We start from the raw sequence: 18,346 nt of genomic DNA on the forward strand, positions 1-18,346 counted from the left end.
AGGCAATTGACATGCAGAAGGCGCTGGGGTCCTGTCCAGGAGCCCGCGGCTGCTTGTCCATTGCACATGGCACCCCAGCCCGTGGATGATGCATCTGTTGTCACAACAACATGCCGGGAAGCTCGTTCTAAGGACACTCCGGTCCGTAGAAAACTGAGGTTCGACCACGGGGTGAGTGTCTGTAAGCAGGCCCGGGTCACTGGGACCCGGAGCGTGCCAGACCGCCATGCCCATCTCGGGACTCGATCGCGTAGCCAGTGCTGAAGCGGTCTCATATGAAGCAATCCGAGCGGCGTTACCGCGGCTGCAGATGCCATATGCCCCAGGAGCCTCTGAAACCATTTCAGTGGAACCGCACTCTTGCCCTCGAGTTGTCGAAGGGAAGTCAGCAGAGACTGCGCGCGCTCGCTCGAAAGCTGCGCGCACATGGCGACCGAGTCGATATCCATACCGAGAAAAGAGATCCTCTGCGCGGGGCAAAGTTTGCTCTTCTCCCAGTTGACCCGAAGGCCCAGACGGGCTAGGTGATGGAGCACCAGATCTCTGTGTCCGCAAACCTGCTCTCGAGAGGGACCCAGTATGAGCCAGTCGTCGAGGTAGTTCAGGATGCGGACCCCGTGCTGACGAAGGGGCGCAAGGGCTGCCTCGGCAATCTTCGTAAAGACGCGAGGGGACAGAGATAGCCCGAATGGTAGAACCGCGTACTGATATGCCCGCCCCTCGAAAGCAAACCGTAGGAACGGTCTGTGTCGAGGCAAAATGGAGACGTGGAAGTAGGCGTCCTTCAGGTCGATCGCTGCAAACCAATCGTGTGGACGAACGCATTCGAAAAGGCGTTTCGCTGTCAACATCTTGAACGGAAACCGGTGAAGGTAACGGTTCAAGACGCGCAGGTCCAGGATTGGCCGTAGCCCACCGGTCTTTTTGGGTACAATGAAGTACGGGCTGTAAAACCCGTAATTCATCTCGGCTGGAGGGACAGGTTCGATCGCACCCTTCGCCAGTAGGGTGGCAATCTCCGCTCGCATGACGGGGGCGTTGGCCCCGATCATGGTGGAACGGACTCCCCGGAAGCAGGGAGGAACCTGCGCGAACTGAATCGCGTAGCCACGCCTGACGGTCCGCTCGACCCAGCGGGACAGCCCTGGAAGCTGAAGCCAGACATCCAGAAACTGCACCAGCGGGGTCATACGGTGTACAGACGTACCCGGTGTGGGCTTGCAGCGATGCAGCGTCACCGGCCCGGACATGGGAGGCTGTGGGGCGTCCCGGTGCGGGGGCACGGTTGACAGCTGCGTCCTGACAGAGGAGACCAGGGAAGGACGCACGTTCCACTGGGGTCTGCTCTGCCAGGAGGCTGGCGACAGAGTGGGATGTGGGACCCGTGGGTGGCGCGCACCGTCATCACCGGACTCTGTGGGCTCAGGGATGGGAGTGTTAATTCTTTCTTTGACCAACATAGGGTGCTGCTGACCCGGGGGCCAGCAGCTGAACAAAGGATTCTCCCCCGGCCCTCCACCGGGGGAAGGAGTGGTCCTGCTACCATCTCCTCGAAAGAATTTCCCATCCCTGAGCCGTCCGTCTCAGGAGCGCCGCTTGGCCTGGCGTTTAGCGGGGCGCGGGGCGGCCTGAGGGGACTTGGACGCCTTCCTACGGCTTCCTCCGCGACCCGGCCCGGGTGAAGGCTGCTGCTTGGACCGGGTGGGAGGGGCGGGAGCCTTAGGAGGGCGTCCTCGGCGTGGAGCAGACTGAGGCGACTGTGCCGGCGGCTGGGTGGAGGCAGCAGCTGGCCGCCGGGGCAGTACGTGTTTGATTGCCTCAGTCTGCTTCTGGGCGATTGAGAACTGTTGGGCGAAGTCCTCAACCGCCCCGCCGAAGAGGCCGGCCTGGGATATGGGGGCATCGAGGAACCGGGTCCGCTCGGTGTCCCGCATATCGGCCAGGTTCAGCCACAGGTGACGCTCCTGGACCACATTTGTGGACATCACTTGACCCAGGGAGCGTGCGGTCACCTTCGTCGCCCGGAGAGCGAGGTCGGTGGCGGCACGCAGCTCATTTAAGAGCCCCGGATCAACTCCACCCTCGTGCATGTCCTTGAGGATCCTGGCCTGGTAGACCTGGAGGATCGCCATGGCATGCAGCGAAGCGGCAGCCTGCCCCGCGGCTCTGTGCGATTTCGACACCAAGGTTGATGTGAACCGACAGGCTTTGGAGGGGTGCTTAGGATCACCACGCCAGGTTGAAGCGCTCTGAGGACACAGTTGCATCGCAACAGAACGTTCAACTGGAGGGATCCCAGTGTACCCTTTAGCTGCCGCCCCATCGAGGACGGAGAAGGCGGAGGAAGCCACCGAACGGTCGCGGGAAGACAACGGGGACTTCCAGGACCGCGTGAGTTCCTCATGCAGCTCGGGAAAGAAAGGTATTGAGGGCAAGGACTGACGGGTGTCAGCGCGAGCCCCCAAAAACCAATCGTCGAGCCTTGAGCGTTCGGGACAGGGTGGAGGGTTCCACTCGATCCCTAAACTCGCGGCTGCCCGAGACAACATGGCTGTCAGCTCTGGATCTGACTCGGGCAATGCTGGCACGCCCGAGGGCGGCAGCACAGCCGAGTCATCATCTCCAGAGGACTCGAGCCCACATCGCACATCGCATCCTCCTCCGGAGCGCCAAATGAGATGCGCGGGGGGGCCGGAGCCGGCCCCGCGATCTGCATCTGAACGCTCGCGGGTTGCAATGTGCAAGACGGGGGTGTGGCCCGAGGCATGAGCGTCGGGGCTTTGTTCCACACCGTAACCGTCAAGTCACCCTGACCACCAGCCGAAGTACTGGGCCTCTGGGACTCAGTAGATCGGGGTGTGGTAGAGGGGACTCTCACTTCAGTACGAAGGTCATGGAGTCTTGACCGCAACACTGCGATGGTCATGTTCCCGCAGTGAGAACATGACGCATCCACGAACGCTGTCTGAGCATGCTGAAAGCCCAAACATACCAGACAGTGTTCGTGCCCATCAGAGGAGGAAAGCAACCGACCACACCCAGAAGTACACGGACGAGACATCCTGAAAAGGACGCGTCACGTGTAAGCTCTTTTATGAGAGGAAAGCCTCGCAGAGAACGCCGAAGCGCCCAGGGACCACACACCAGCTGTCTAGCGGACCACTGCGCAGATCAGCAGGCAGGCAGTATGATGATCACTGGAACGCGCCGTAACACCAACGCCTCTGGAAAGCTGCTCGTCTCGAAAGCTGTCGAAGACTCAGATCAGGCTTGTAGGAGTGAAGAGATCCTCTTGGCTCCAAAGCAGAAACATAATGCGATGTTGCCAGCGTACTTCCTTATATACCCACGAGGTGGGGCGGAGTTACGCATGCAAATTCCGCATGCCCATGGCATTGGCACTGCCATTGGGCGCTGTTGAATACGAAGAAGATGATTGGCTTCTAAGCGAAACCCCCATTCGTTAGTCACTAACGTACGTCGTAGTGACTGAACGAAAGGGAACCCTTTTTGTCACAAAAGGGTTCTTTGGGCTAAACAGTGCTTTATGTACGTGACATTATTTAAAGTTATTAAACTGTTGTACATTACATTTTTTTAATTATTTTAATTTTACTTTGGTATACCTTTCATTATAAAGACAATAAACAATGTATTAATACACTTTCAAGTTTAATAGCTATTAGCTATTAGAAAATAATAATTGCCAAAAAGGATGTCTCTATATATTGCTGCATTCATCTTTCCCTCGATCCTGACTAGTCTCCCAGTTCCTGCCGCTGGAAAACATCCCCACATCTGATGCTGCCACCACCATGCTTCACTGTAGAGACGTTATTGGCCAGGTGATGAGCGATTGCCAATCAGGCCAAAGAGTTCAATCTTTGTTTCATCAGACCAGAGAATTTAGTTTCTCATGGTCTGAGAGTCCATCAGGTACCTTTTGGCAAACTTCGGGCGGGCTCTCATGTGCAAATTATCTTGTGTAAATGTGTAAATCATGAAATAAATCTAACAGATCAGTAGCAGATGGTTGATGAGTAATTAATTTATACACTATTTAACATTTATATATCATTGAAGTATTTATGTCAAACTTGTTTTAGTATCATCGCAATAAACAATGGTCAATCTTGAACAAATTATGAACAGACCATTAGTAAATGATCAGCATAAGCTGGTCTGTGTTCAAAAGCACAAACATGCAGGATGCTAAAACAGCATTTTTTAAGAAGAGTAATTTATTTGTTTTCAAGGGGATAAACATTTATAAATGGCTTACAGTCAAGGGGATTCCAGTGGGTTATGATTAATCATTTGATCTAGTGATAATGTGAACCAGTTTCACCTTCGACTGAAGCTCATATCAGGTGTTTAAAGACTTCATGTGTGTCCGAGAAGACAGTATATACCCTCACCAGGCAGCACTTACACTACATTATACACTGCAATGTTCAACGCCTGTTATAGATGATGTGCAAATCATTTTCAAAGCTTTCTTCATCCCCTAATCTAGTGTAAACCATTCATCACTTGTAAATGTGTTACGTAGAACACTTTCTGCATCCCCTAATCTAAAGTTTAAACTATCCATCACTTATATATACGGATATAGGCGGTATAGAATACCACTTAATAATAATTTATGAATATTATCTTGTTATTACGAGAAAATATATAGTTAAAACTGACATAATATCTCGTTATTACGACATTTGAGTGGAAAAAATAATATGTATGTGCAAGCAATGCGTCACCGTTGCGAGAGAACGCTAAAGTATTGCCAAATCATTTTTCCTCCCATCTCATATTTGTCCCTTTAGGGGCTCTGTACAAATGTTAGCCTACCATAAGGCCTAAGGTAATCTTGCTACAGCATGATATTACTGGAGTTTAAAGATGCTTTCAAACTCCCTCTTGAATATTTCTTGCAGCCTAGAGGTCATTCTACTGAAGTCATTATCCTACAGAGAAAAGAGAGAGAGAAAACAAACAGAATTTAACCGATAAAATGAGACGGTAAATGCAAATGGTTAAGACTTCCATCATTATTAAAATTTGTAAAAAAACTAAATGCAGAAAAAAACTAAACTCACCCTGTTGGATGTGCAGTGATGAAAAACGTATTCGATATCCAAGAGAAACTCTTGCACTGTTTGAAAATCGTTATTCTCCAGGTTCATCTTCACTCTGCCCAGCATCATGGGACCACAAATGTTCTCACTGTATCCTGGAACCTGAACACCAGACGTCACATACTTTATATTTACATTCCAGCATTAAATAATGACAAAGAGAGGAAGCTCCTAAAGGTGAGATTTACATTGATGCAGGGGTCAGTCATGCTCTCATGTAGCAGGTGTAACAGCAAACACTGGCAGTGCTGAAAGAGAAAAGACAGACAAACAAACATATCTGTTAAAGGGATAGTTCTCACAATTTTTATTTATACATTTTTTGTCTAAACGATGAAAGAAATGCTATTTTGGACCCCATTGACTTCCATTGTACAGACAAAACGTTTTACCAGTTTGTACTGAGAGACTGGACTGCTCAAAACATCCTGTTGGGTCTTTTGACTGGAATCCTTCATATTCTTCATCCCACAGAATGTGCAGCTCCACTGTCTTATGTACAGACAAAACACACAATATTACACAAAGTAAAATGTTTACTTTGCCTAAACCAGCATGTTTTCTCTCTCTCTCTCTCACCCAGGTGAGTCTCCATCTACAGCTGGAAGGTGACAGTGTGAATGAAAAGCTCGTGGACATTCGTCACAACACACGAGAAGATCTCCCTCAGAGTCGCACACGAAACACACGTCATCATTCTGCTGAGACAAGAATTCACACAGATATAAAACTGTATCCGTCTCTATGTACATTTTAGAAATTATTTCAAATAAATATTTTCAAATAAGGCAAAGTCGTTAGACAGTCAGACTGGTAACCCGAATGTTGCGGGTTTGTTTCTCAATACCGGCAGGAAATGACTGAGGTGCCCTTGAGAAAGGCATCTAACCCACAATCGATCCACAGGCACCACAGTAAAATGGCTGCCCTCAGCTCCAGGTGTGTGTGTTCACTACTCCTAATTGTGTGCACTAACTTGGATGGGTTAAATGCAGAGGACAAATTCTGAGTTCGGGTTCCCATACTTGTTCTTCACATGTCACTTTCACTTTCAAATGTGTTTTGGTTGTCATGGTGATGTTTTGACATGCTTGTAATTGTGACTGATAGTGTCTTACTAGGTATTGATCCAGTCCTTGGCAGATCTCACAATCACAGTTGACTGTATGTAGTTCCAAAACTCTTTCCTAAAAGTATGTGAAAACAGTGTTTTATAAGTATATACTGTATTTTTACAGCCTTGTCAATTTATTTCAAAGACATTTTAACTTTCACCTAGAAAACCTCATAGTTCTATTTTTTGATAATTACTCTTTTTGTTGTTGTTTTACCATAATAAGTTTTCCAAGACGCATTCCATGGGACGCAATGTCTTTCCTCCATGTTCCATCTGGTTTGTTCAATCTGACGAAATCGTCAGGTGTCAGCCAGAAGTTGTCTGTTCTTATGCATCTCCCACAATGCCCTGAGATAACAATGACACAAAAAAGGCAGGTCCCAGGCACTTAGTCAGACGTAAAAAGAGGAGAAGGAATGAATTAAAAAGCCTTTATTTGGTATGGCTTAAGTCATCTTTTAAAAAAATACAAGAGCCAACATGGTCTTCTTCAGGGCAAAGCAACACACCTTTTGCAGCCCTGGGATAACAATTGGACCTCTGTACCATTTTGTAGTTAAGCAATTAAAGTAGAGTTTTGCTGCAGTATGTGCACTATATTATTTTCAATACATTGTTACATTACAGTTTTAACTCTTTTAGATCTGCATTAGCCCCAAAATGTTTTGGACACTTGCAATTAAAAATGCGGCTGGACATTTTCTCTGATAACTTTTTTTTTTTATTGATGCTCAGTGACTTTTAATCAACTGGTGTAGATATATGAAGTCAGTTCTCAAAATTCGCACAGGTGTCCTATCAGAGGAATCACGGGTATAGTTCATCACATTTACCATCAACATGTTCCACAAAACAAATGTTGTTTTAATTCTGGACCATACTGCCTGGTTTCACAGACCAGGCTTAAGCTAGTCCCAGAATAAAATGCATGTGTGAGCTGTTTTAACTGAAAGCAACTTACACTGACATATCTAATGTGAATATGCCAGTGCCATTGTTTTGTCTCAAGCTACACCAGTAATGTTTTTTTTTTCTAAGGCATGTTTTTAAAAGCTACTTAAATGTCTAATTTAACTAAGGCCTATCCTGGCTTAATCTTAACCCTGTCCAATAAATTGAATTGGCTAACATACATTTTTTTTAGGAGTAATTCATTGAAATGTTCCCACTCACACACCTGTGGCAAAGCGACATTTGTGTAGAATGCCAGACTCAGAACCGCAGGTAACAGGTAGGGTTGGACCTTCAAATACGCTCATGTCAAAACCATCATCATCATCATCAGCAGCAGCAGCAGCAGTAGCATCATCATCGTCATCATCATCATCGTCATCATCATCATCATCATCATCAGCAGCAGCAGTAGCATCATCATCGTCATCATCAGCATCATCATCAGCAGTAGCATCATCATCATCATCATCATCATCATCATCATCATCGTTGTCGTCCCTCCCATTTGATTCTATAACAAATGCAGGAAGTGAACAGAAATGCAGGAAGAAAACAGAAAAATACTCATAAATCTTTTTTATTAATAATAAGCATATTGTCTGGTTAATCATACTGACTAGAGCTGGAGAGGAACAGCTGTCTCTTGGCCTGTGAAAACCAAAAGATGCAGACATATCAGTATTTTGAAACATGGGAAAAGATCTTTCAACCCCGTTTAGCTGAGCTTCTGCGTTCGAAATGATTTTGAGCTAAATATGAATCTCAATCAGGATCAACCTTTCTTCTTCTGAGCCGACCAGAAACAGGTGAGGATTCAGGAGAATTTTCCTGAGCAACAGATAAACACAGATTGAAAAAAAGGGAAAAAAGATCTAATGTCTGTAATTGAATCAAGTATATTTTGTTCTAGTTGTGAGCAAAAACAGCCAAACCTGTTCATTCTGAACCCTCCTTTTCTTAATGGACAAAATACGTTCATCCTATGAACAGAATTAAAAGACAAAGATCTGCTCAGCTTGATATTGATATACAGTATGCTCTTAATAATATTTAGGTGATTTCTTTTCACCTTATTTAAGTTATGACTTAGAATGCACATGTGGATTTACTAACAATTCAATCATAAAATCAGGGTCTTTAAAACAGTAAGTGAATGCTAAATATGATTGCACATGAGTGTCCATTAGTCGAAACTGCTCTGATCACCTTTATGAATTTCTGGAGTGAAACACCATCACAACAGATGCTAAACTTCCACTTTTTGTTCTTCCCTTTTCCTCCAAACCTCTCAAACTCACTGGGCTTGAACCACTGGTCTTCACTGAAGATGCACTTCTGCACTAGAGACAGAAAAGTTGATATAGTTTATTAAGCCACTGCCGTTTGGACTTGAACATCTTCTAAATATTATTCAGAACAATGTTTTTAAGACATTCTTCAACAAAGGAATTGACAGATATATCAAACCTGCACCTATGCTGTCATTATATTTCTCCACATGCAGGACACCTTCTTTATTCCCACATGTGACGAGAAGTTCAGATTTGTTTTGTCTCAAATACTGGCAGGATTCTGAAACAAAGGACAGGAGCTTCAGATCAAACATATTTTTGTGATGTTATCGTTGAAATACATTTGGAAAGCGCACTCAGGCTACCTTTGGCTTGTCTCTTCTTGGTAGGTATACAGAGGGAGGATGAACCTGGCTGCTTACAGCTTTGTTTCTTCATCCTCCCTTTTCCCCATTTTTTCCCATTTTTTTCTGTATCATTATCACTCTCAGATCCTGTGCTGCTCCATGAACTCAAATCTGGTTCTGATTCAGACTTTTCTTCCATGTCCAGTGGTTCTCTGAAATATGCTTAATATTATTTTAGTGTCTTGTTAAAATAGTTGTGATACTTTTAATAATTAATGCTATTTTACAGTACACAAAAATGACCTGACTGCAGAACCCATGTAAAGCTAAAAATATTCTGTGATGGACAAGAGTGATTTTATGACAGACACAATCATATTCTCTACATTATTTCAGCTTTATGAAGTGGACTTAATCACCCATGCTATTTTGTTTGCAGAAAAGTTGTCATTGAAAAGTCATATAAATAATAGATACATATGAAACATAATGAGAATGAGATCTAAGGAATTGCTACTGAAACTGAAACGAAACTGAAAGTGACTTCCTCGACTGTTGTTTTGGTATCTGAGCGAGACAAAGTTTAAAAAGAAAACAGATCATAAAATACAACATTAAAATCTGAATTACTAACAATTCAATTTAAGTGCTCACCTTGCTGTGTCCATGACTTGCTGTCTGTTTTTTTCCTTCTCTCTTTCTTACGCACAGATGAAGTACAGACTCTGTCTAATCTTTTTTCCTTGTTCATGCTCCACCTAACCACACCCTTCATTATGTCTGCATTTACAATGCGTCACTGAGGGACTATTCCACCCCATAATTTACTAAGGAGAACAACAAAAAAGTGAACTTAAGGTGAAGACAAAAACTTCAGAATCATGCATCATTCATAACTGAATTGAAAATTAAATTCCTGATTATAAACAGAGTTCAAATTTGGATTTATAGTATGAATACTAAATGTAAGAAAGCAACATTAAAATAAACAGGAATTCAAAGAAATGTACAAAAGCAATGAAAAGACAAGACAAAATTTTAATGTTGGCTTGGAGAAGACTTATGTTTTGAAAGGAAAGTCTGAAGGTTTATAGGCCAGGAACAGAGAAACCCTTACATTTGCAAGATAGCACATTGACCTATTGTATTTGCCTCAAGCACACAGTGACACAGAAGAGAAAATGAAATGTTGTCTTCAGTATTTACGTATATGTTGTAATGTGTGAAAAAAAGTAAATCATTATTAAAATAGATGTTTATTTTCTTGGCTCTTGCACATTAAAAAGAAATGGGTGTATTAGATACTAGTGAAGATATTTAATCATAACCGCTACTTCATCAGTATTGCCCCTGCTTTTGTTTAATCTCAAATCATATATTTTCCATCACAATCCCAATAAAGTCATTACAACATCTGTGACTTAAGCCCTGTTTCCACCAAAATTACCTGGAGCATTTTTTTCCCAGGAACTCTGTTTCCCCAGATCTGCTGCTGTCTGTGTTTCCATTGCGGTCTAAAGTACTGTGAAGATTAGTCCAGTGACGTAGGACTGCGGGCGACTTTGCGGAGCCCACTGGATTTTGTCCTCCACAAATAAACTTAATAAAGCCTGAACCTCTTCGTCGGTCCATTGGTCGCATTTTTTAAACTCCATTGTTGATGAGGTCTCTAGGCTTGAGAATTCCCTAGTTCTCTTTTGAACACATTTTTGATGGATTTGAATATATATTTAAACAAACTCAAAGACTATTTATTATAAAGTTTTAGATAGTTTTTTGTTAGAAACATAGATTTTTTCTGTGAATTTGTGTTTTTGAAGATTTCCCATTCATTTCCTAGTGTCATTTTTCACAGAAGAGCACAAGTGGGAGTATTTATTTTTACGACCACTTAGCATGCTCGAATCATGCCCTCAATCTTTGTGTGTGTTTACATACCTAATGCTAGAAAAGTCACCAAGTTTCATATCATTCTGATGAAGCTGTGATTTTTAAAAAATCAAAATAGGGTTCATAGGTTCAGTTTTTCATAGATGTGTGTGTGTGTATATGTGTGCGTGTGTGTGAGTGGATGTGTCAATATCACACTCTTGATGTTTTAGAGTGTCACCTCTTTACTGCTGTGTACTTTTTTTCAGCATTGTGGCCGTTTTGTAGATTGTACAAATAAATAATCTGAGAATTTTTGTGTTTTTGCCGATTTCCCATTCATTTCCTATGGGGGTCATTTTTGACCAAAGAGCACAAGTTGGAGTAATTTTTTACGACCACTTAGCATGCTCGAATCATGCCCTCAATGTTTTTTTGTGTTAACATACCTAATGCTAGACAAGTCACCAAGTTTCATATTTTTCAGATGAAGCTGTGATTTAAAAAAATTCAAAATGTGGTTCATAGGTTCAGTTTTTCATAGGTGTGTGTGTGTGTATAAGTGCGCGTGTGTGTGTGTGTGTGTATAAGTGTGCGTGTGTGTGTGAGTGGATGTGTCAATATCACACTCTTAATGTTTTAGAGTGTCACTCCTTTACTACTGTGTACTTTTTTTCAGCATTGTGGCCGATTTGTAGACTGTACAAACAAATATTCAGAGAATTTTTGTGTTTTTGCCGATTTCCCATTCATTTCCTATGGTCGGTCATTTATGACCGAAGACAATGAACCCTACTTTTTTTTTAACAACCAATTAGCATGCTCGAATCATGACCCCAATATTTTTGTGTGTTTACATACCTAATGCAAGAAAATTCACCAAGTTTCATATCATTCCGATGATAGTGTGATTTTTAACATTTCAAAACGTCTCGGTTACGTATGTAACCCTCGTTCCCTGAAGGAGGGAACGGAGACGTACGTCGGAACTGACCGACGAATTGGGATCTGTTTCAGAGACCAATCTACTTCGAGTGTATTAAAAACGAGCCAATGGACATTGGCATGCGGTGCACGCATTCCACGCGCCGCCCCGCATTGCGGGTATAAATACGGAAGTGGAAGTACCGCATATTGTTTTCAACTGAGGAGCCGAGAAGAGTGGCTCGGGCCTTCAGCTGAAGCACAGCACCTGGCGACGGGACGTACGTCTCCGTTCCCTCCTTCAGGGAACGAGGGTTACATACGTAACCGAGACGTTCCCTTTCAGTCGGTCACGTTCGACGTACGTCGGAACTGACCGACGAATTGGGATCCCTACCAAAACGCCAGGGATGCTGGCCCTTCCAGCGCCCTGCCTGAGCTCACTGGACCACTCCTAAGTTGGAGTGGGAGTCAGGGCTCCCGGCAGGGAAGGACAGTCACTGCTGTTCCTGCAAGACCCACTCAGCGTGACTATTGGATAACGCTGGGAAAGCGTGCCCGTCTCGGGAGATGGTACGCTGCGGAGCCACATCCTTCAATGGAAGGAGAGGTGGAAATACGTATCAGGACTAACCTAACCTAGGGTAGTGCAACTATGGAAAATCTCTGAGGTGGACCCAACCTGATCCCAGGGGGGGGAAGAACACATCCCAGAGATGACAGAGCGGGCTCTGTCGAGGGAAAGACACGGGGCTAACCGAGCAGGGTAGCAGATACCGTGGAGAATACACATATGGGGTAGCCGTGAGGGGACCGCAACATATGGAACCCAGCCTACACACACGTTCCACAAGCATACGGGTGCAGGCCTGGCGCCAGACGGCCGCAACGTCTGGCACCGCAGGGGTGACGGAGGAACTCACAGGGTTAGCCGTTCCCGGGGAACACAACTGTAGCAAGATGGACGCACGTATCCGGCCCGGAGGCGGGAGTGGCGTTGCAAGCCGACACTAGAACGGGTACTTAGCGCTACTGGCCCCTGGGGGCGAGGATGCGGGAAGATACCGGCTCTACACGGAGGCTATAAAATCTAGCGAACGTGTTAGGTGTCGCCCAGCCCGCAGCTCTACAAATGTCTGTCAGCGAGGCACCTTGAGCCAGCGCCCAGGATGAAGCAACACTCCTTGTTGAGTGTGCTCGCACCCCGAACGGGCAAGGTACGTCTTGGGACTGGTAAGCCAAGACAATGGCATCCACTATCCAGTGGGCCAACCTCTGCTTGGAGACAGCCTTTCCCTTCTGCTGACCTCCGTAACAGACGAAGAGCTGCTGTGAGGATCTGAAGCTTTGAGTTCCGGTCAACGTAAGCGCGAAGAGCGCGGACGGGACATAAAGCCAGGGCTGGGTCTGCCTCCTCCGAAGGCAACGCTTGCAGGTTCACTACCTGGTCCCGGAAGGGAGTGGTAGGAACCTTGGGCACATATCCAGGCCGGGGTCTCAGGACAACGTGAGAGTTGGCCGGCCCGAATTCTAGGCACGATTCGTCGACCGAAAGCGCATGCAGGTCCCCTACCCTCTTGATTGAGGCCAATGCGGTCAGGAGGACTGTCTTCATGGACAGGATTTTTAGCTCGACTGACTGCAAAGGCTCAAATGGAGGACCCTGGAGTGCTCTAAGCACCAGGGCTAAGTCCCAAGAGGGTAACGAGGTAGAACGAGGAGGATTTAGTCTCCTCGCACCTCTGAGGAACCTGACGATTAAGTCGTGCTTACCTACGGATTTACCGTCTACTGCATCGTGATACGCCGCTATTGCAGCGACGTACACTTTGAGGGTGGAGGGAGACAGCCGCCGCTCCAACCCATCCTGCAGGAAGGAAAGCACAACATTAATCGAACACTTCCGGGGGTCTTCCTGGCGGGAAGAGCACCAAACGACGAACAGGTTCCACTTCAGAGCATAGAGGCGCCTCGTAGAGGGGGCTCTAGCTGAAGCGATGGTATCTACCACAGCTTGTGGTAGGCCACCTAGAACCTCCGCGTCCCGTCCAGGGACCAGACATGGAGATTCCAGAGGTCTGGACGCGGGTGCCATAGAGTGCCCTGCCCCTGAGAAAACAGGTCCTTCCTCAGGGGGATCGGCCAGGGAGGGGCTGTTGCGAGGAGAGTGAGTTCTGGGAACTAGGTCCGGTTGGGCCAGTAGGGCGCAACTAACAAGACCTGCTCCTCGTCCTCCCTGACCTTGCACAGTGTCTGTGCGAGAAGGCTCACTGGGGGGAACGCATACTTGCGTAGGTTCCGGGGGCCAGCTGTGCGCCAGTGCATCTATGCCTAAGGTACTTCCGGTCAGGGAGTATTACCACTGGCAATGGGTCGAGTCCAGAGAAGCGAACAGGTCTACCTGTGCAACTCCGAAGTGGTCCCATATCAGCTGGACGCTCCGGGGGTGGAGTCGCCATTCGCCCGGAGGTGTCGACTGGCGAGAGAGCTCGTCGGCTGTCTGGTTCAGCGCACCTGGGATGTGAATGGCACGAAGTGACCTCACAAACTTCTGACTCCACAGGAGGAGATGGCGGGCGAGCCGGAGCATGTAACAGGAGCGTAGACCACCCTGACGGTTGATGTACGCAACGGCTGCAGTGCTGTCCGAACGGACCAGTACGTGCTTGCCCCGAAGCGGTTTCTTGAACCGGGCCAGGGCAAGACGTACCGCCAGTAACTCTAGGCAATTGATATGCCAACGCAGTTGGGGCCCCGTCCACAGACCCGAAGCTGCGTGCCCGTTGTACGTGGCCCCCCAGCCCGTGGATGAGGCATCCGTGAAGACCACAGCATGCCTCGACACCTGTTCTAGGGACACTCCGGCCCGGAGAAACGAGGGGTCTGACCACGGACCGAAGGTTTTGGCGACAGTAAGGAGTAACTAGGACCCGGTACTGACCGCTCTGCCACGCCCATCTCGGGACTCGGTCGTGCAACCAGCGTTGAAGCGGTCTCATATGAAGCAATCCGAGCGGCGTTACCGCGGCTGCAGATGCCATATGCCCCAGGAGCCTCTGAAATAATTTCAGTGGGACCGCTGTCCTGCCTTTGAACGTATTCAAGCAGTTCAACACTGACCGGACGCGCTCTGGAGTGAGGCGCGCTGTCCGGCTGACCGAATCCAGCTCCATACCGAGATAAGAGATCCTCTGCGCGGGGCAGAGTTTGCTCTTCTCCCGGTTGACCCGAAGTCCCAACAGGCTGAGGTGACTGAGCACCATGTCCCTGTGTTCGCACAACTGCTCCCGAGACTGGGCGAGCATGAGCCAGTCGTCGAGATAGTTGAGTAAGCGAATGCCGCGTTCTCTGAGCGGAACAATGGCTGCCTCGACGACCTTCGTGAAGACGCGAGGTGACAGGGACAGCCCGAAGGGCAAGACTTTGTACTGATATGCCCTCCCCTCGAACGCAAAGCGCAGGAACGGTCTGTGTCGAGGAAGGATAGAGACATGAAAGTACGCGTCCTTCAGGTCGATCGCTGCGAACCAATCTTGGGGACGGATGCATTGGAAAATGCGTTTCTGCGTTAACATTTTGAACGGAAGCTTGTGCAGGGCCCGATTCAGAATGCGCAGGTCCAAGATTGGCCTTAACCCACCCCCTTTCTTGGGTACAATGAAGTAGGGGCTGTAGAACCCCAATCTCATATCGGCAGGAGGAACCGGCTCGACCGCGCCCTTCGCCAGCAGGACATCGATCTCGGACCGCAAGACATGGGCATCGCTGCTCCGCACGGAGTTGAAGAGGATGCCCCTGTACTTGGGAGGCCGGCGTGCGAATTGAATCGCATAGCCGAGTCTGATGGTACGGATGAGCCAGCGAGACGGCCTGGGGAGACCTAGCCAGGCCCCCAGAGACCGAACTAGCGGGATCAACGGCACCACAGACGTACCCGGGGTGAGGCAGCGAGGTGGAGTATTCAGACCCGACTCGGGAGGCCCGGAGGCGGCCTGGAGTGTTGCCTGAATACTCCAGGTGAAGCAGAGAGTGGGTGAGAAGGCCCGGGAGCGTCCTCGGTGCCCAATCTGCTGCCCCCTGGCGAGGGGTGAGAGGGGAGGAAAGGAGTGGTAAGGCCCGGGGGCGTCGCACACTGCCAACCTGTCCCTCTCTGGGCTCAGGGAGGGAAGAACTGCTCTGAGAATGTGGGTACCGCTGGACTCCGGGGAGCCAGCGGCAGGACCGAAACCAAAAAAAAATATTCTCCCCCCGGTCCTCCTCCGGGGGAGGGAGGGGTGCGGACACCGTCTCCCCGAGCAATTCCTCTCTCGCTGGGCTGCCCGTTTCAGGGTCGCTTGCCCTTGTGCTTGCTAGCAGGCTCGCGGGACCCTGGACGGGTTGGGCACCTCCCTTGCGCCCGGCCACCTGCTGCCTGGGTGGAGGCGGACGCAGGGTGGCGCCCTCGGCGACAAGCAGATGGAGGTGCTGCGGCCGACGACTGGGTGTAGGCAGCAGCTGGTCGTCGGGGCAGGTTTTTTTTTTTTTTAATTATTATTATTTTTTTTATTTTTTATTTTTTTTTTTGCCACCTCCGTCTGCTTCTGGGCCACCAAGAACTGCTGGACGAAGTTCTCGTTGGCGTCGCCGAAGAGGCCAGCCTGACAGACAGGGGCGATGAGGAACCGAACTTCGTCGGGCTCACGCATATCTGCCAGGTTTAGCCCCAGCTTCCTGGACCACTAGTGTGGACATCGCCTGACCCAGGGAGCGTGCAGTGACTTTCGTCACTCCGGAGAGCGAGGTCCATCACCGCACGCAGTTCCTGCATAACCCCTGGGTCGGGACTACCCTCATGCATGCAGGACAGAGGGCAGTGAGAGAGGGAAAAACTTATACAGGTTATGGCCCTTTTGGTGTTCCATATTTTGACACCAAATAGTTCCATGCTGTTAAATTTTTCCAATGCACATCCGGGCAGCCACCCCGGAAAGCATTGCTGTCAACTCTGAATCTGATTCAGCATGAGCACACACCATTATAGTGGGAAACTCAGCATTATCATTTCCAGCGCATAATAGCCCTCTCTCCGATGCAGCAATTGACATCTGTCCTCCGCCAGAACGCCAAATGAAACGCTAGATCCCTTTTTTTTTTTTTTAAAAAGGACCAGCAATCCCATCTGTAAGCTACCAGCAGGCATGTGAGACAATGAGAGTGGCCGTCAGACTTGACGGCACACGGCGCGCTGAACAATCCAGCCCCTATGAAAGAGCAAGGTGAACAACGCGCCGACGTGGTCATGTTCTCCACCCACAAACAAAGTCTCAGCACGCTCGTGATGCGATAGAGGAGTGGGGGCCCGAAGAGATGTACTCGGCGGGGAAGCCCCACTGTAATCCTCAGGTCACCAGCGCTTATTAGCCAAAGTAATCCTTTTCTGGAGCCCCAGAAAAGAAACTAGATCGGGGAATAAGTGAAGGGACTCAACCCCGTTTGAGGTTTCATAGTCTCGACCGCGCATCAGAGCGCCGAGTGACGCGCTGGGTTGCCGTGACAACCCCCGCTATCAGCTGGCGCGAGACGGCACACGGCGCGCTGAACGCTCAGCCCTTAAGGCCAATTTATACTTCTGCGTCGAGTGCACCCAGAGGGTACGGCGTACCCTACGCATAGACGCGTTGGATACGCCGTACCCTACGCCGTAGCCTGACGCGCACCTCTCCAAAATGTAACAACGCGTCAATTCTACGCGGACCGCAAGCGCTGTGATTGGTCTGCCAGAACCCTTCCCTCAGGTCAATAAATAAATAAAAAATCTGCGATAGGAGTGTGTGTGTGTGTGTCCAGAAATTGGATGATAGTTCCTTACGTCTGCTATAACACACTATTTTGCAGTCGATTCTTTATGGTAGTAAATAAATACATAGATCCGCTGAATATAGTTTATTTATTTTCTCATTAAAACCAAAGATGTTAATCAGTAATTGTATATCAAGAACAGGGACACATTAGGGTATATTTCGTGAATGAAGTCTCCGCAACAACAATCGCTTGCTGAGCCACCGCTGCTGAAAACAGCGGCCACGAGCTCCGCATGGTTTCACAAATGCATTCCAGCGCCAGATCGCCTTATTTAACTTTACTAATCAACTAGAGATGCTTAATTTGTATTAGATACAACAACTCAAGCTGCAAGAAAAGCCGCTCTCTCACTGCTGCTGATATTCCGACATGAATGTACAGATTTTCTACACATCAAGCTGCTTCTTCTTCGGCTGTTGTCTTGATTACACCAACATGCCCGAGGACACTGCCTTCTAGTGTCTGCATGTGGAATTGCACATTGACGCAGACAACAGCGCAGAAGTATAAATGCTCACGACGGCGTCGGCTACGCGCGTAGCCTACGGCGTACACTCGACGCAGAAGTATAAATGGGCCTTTACGAGAAAGGTGAGACGAACAACGCGCCGACGTGACCACGCCCTCCTGAGAGAGCATGAATCACCCACGAAAGCAATCTCACATGTTTATATGTGAGAGAGATCGTGGCCGTCAAATGAGGACAGGAAACAACCGCATCCAGAAACACACGGTTTGAATGGCATCTTGAAAAAGACGCAGGGTCAAACCGTGTTGCTCTTTTAGTGACAGAGAGAAGAGAAAACCGCTCCGAACGTGCCGAGGCACACAGGGGAATAGCCGCGGCTTACAGCGGTTTAAAGGTGC

At 48.1% G+C, this 18,346-nt stretch overlaps 1 protein-coding gene across 8 annotated transcripts; it reads right to left on the bottom strand.

The window, feature by feature from the left end:
* Window positions 1-4,228: 4,228 nt before the first annotated feature.
* Window positions 4,229-9,627, bottom strand: LOC307134333 (nuclear body protein SP140-like protein). Of its 8 annotated transcripts, none has more exons than XM_079829991.1 (15): window positions 9,500-9,627; window positions 8,864-9,057; window positions 8,680-8,778; window positions 8,413-8,546; window positions 8,139-8,186; window positions 7,984-8,034; window positions 7,824-7,854; window positions 7,430-7,717; window positions 6,467-6,600; window positions 6,254-6,322; window positions 5,715-5,833; window positions 5,528-5,627; window positions 5,324-5,383; window positions 5,097-5,237; window positions 4,229-4,964 (listed from the first exon to the last, which is right to left on the bottom strand). In XM_079829991.1, exons 1-15 carry the CDS (start codon window positions 9,511-9,513, stop codon window positions 4,884-4,886), a joined length of 1,563 nt encoding a protein of 520 aa, XP_079686117.1. In that variant the 5' UTR covers window positions 9,514-9,627; the 3' UTR covers window positions 4,229-4,883. The 8 variants fall into 8 exon arrangements, with proteins under 8 accessions (XP_079686117.1, XP_079686115.1, XP_079686121.1 ...); XM_079829989.1 differs by having other exon boundaries at window positions 8,674-8,778; window positions 9,500-9,621; XM_079829990.1 differs by having other exon boundaries at window positions 4,230-4,964; window positions 5,715-5,836.
* Window positions 9,628-18,346: the final 8,719 nt, after the last annotated feature.

Source organism: Gobio gobio, assembly GCF_949357685.1.
Source record: "Gobio gobio genome assembly, chromosome: 1".
Lineage (NCBI taxonomy): Eukaryota > Metazoa > Chordata > Actinopteri > Cypriniformes > Gobionidae > Gobio > Gobio gobio.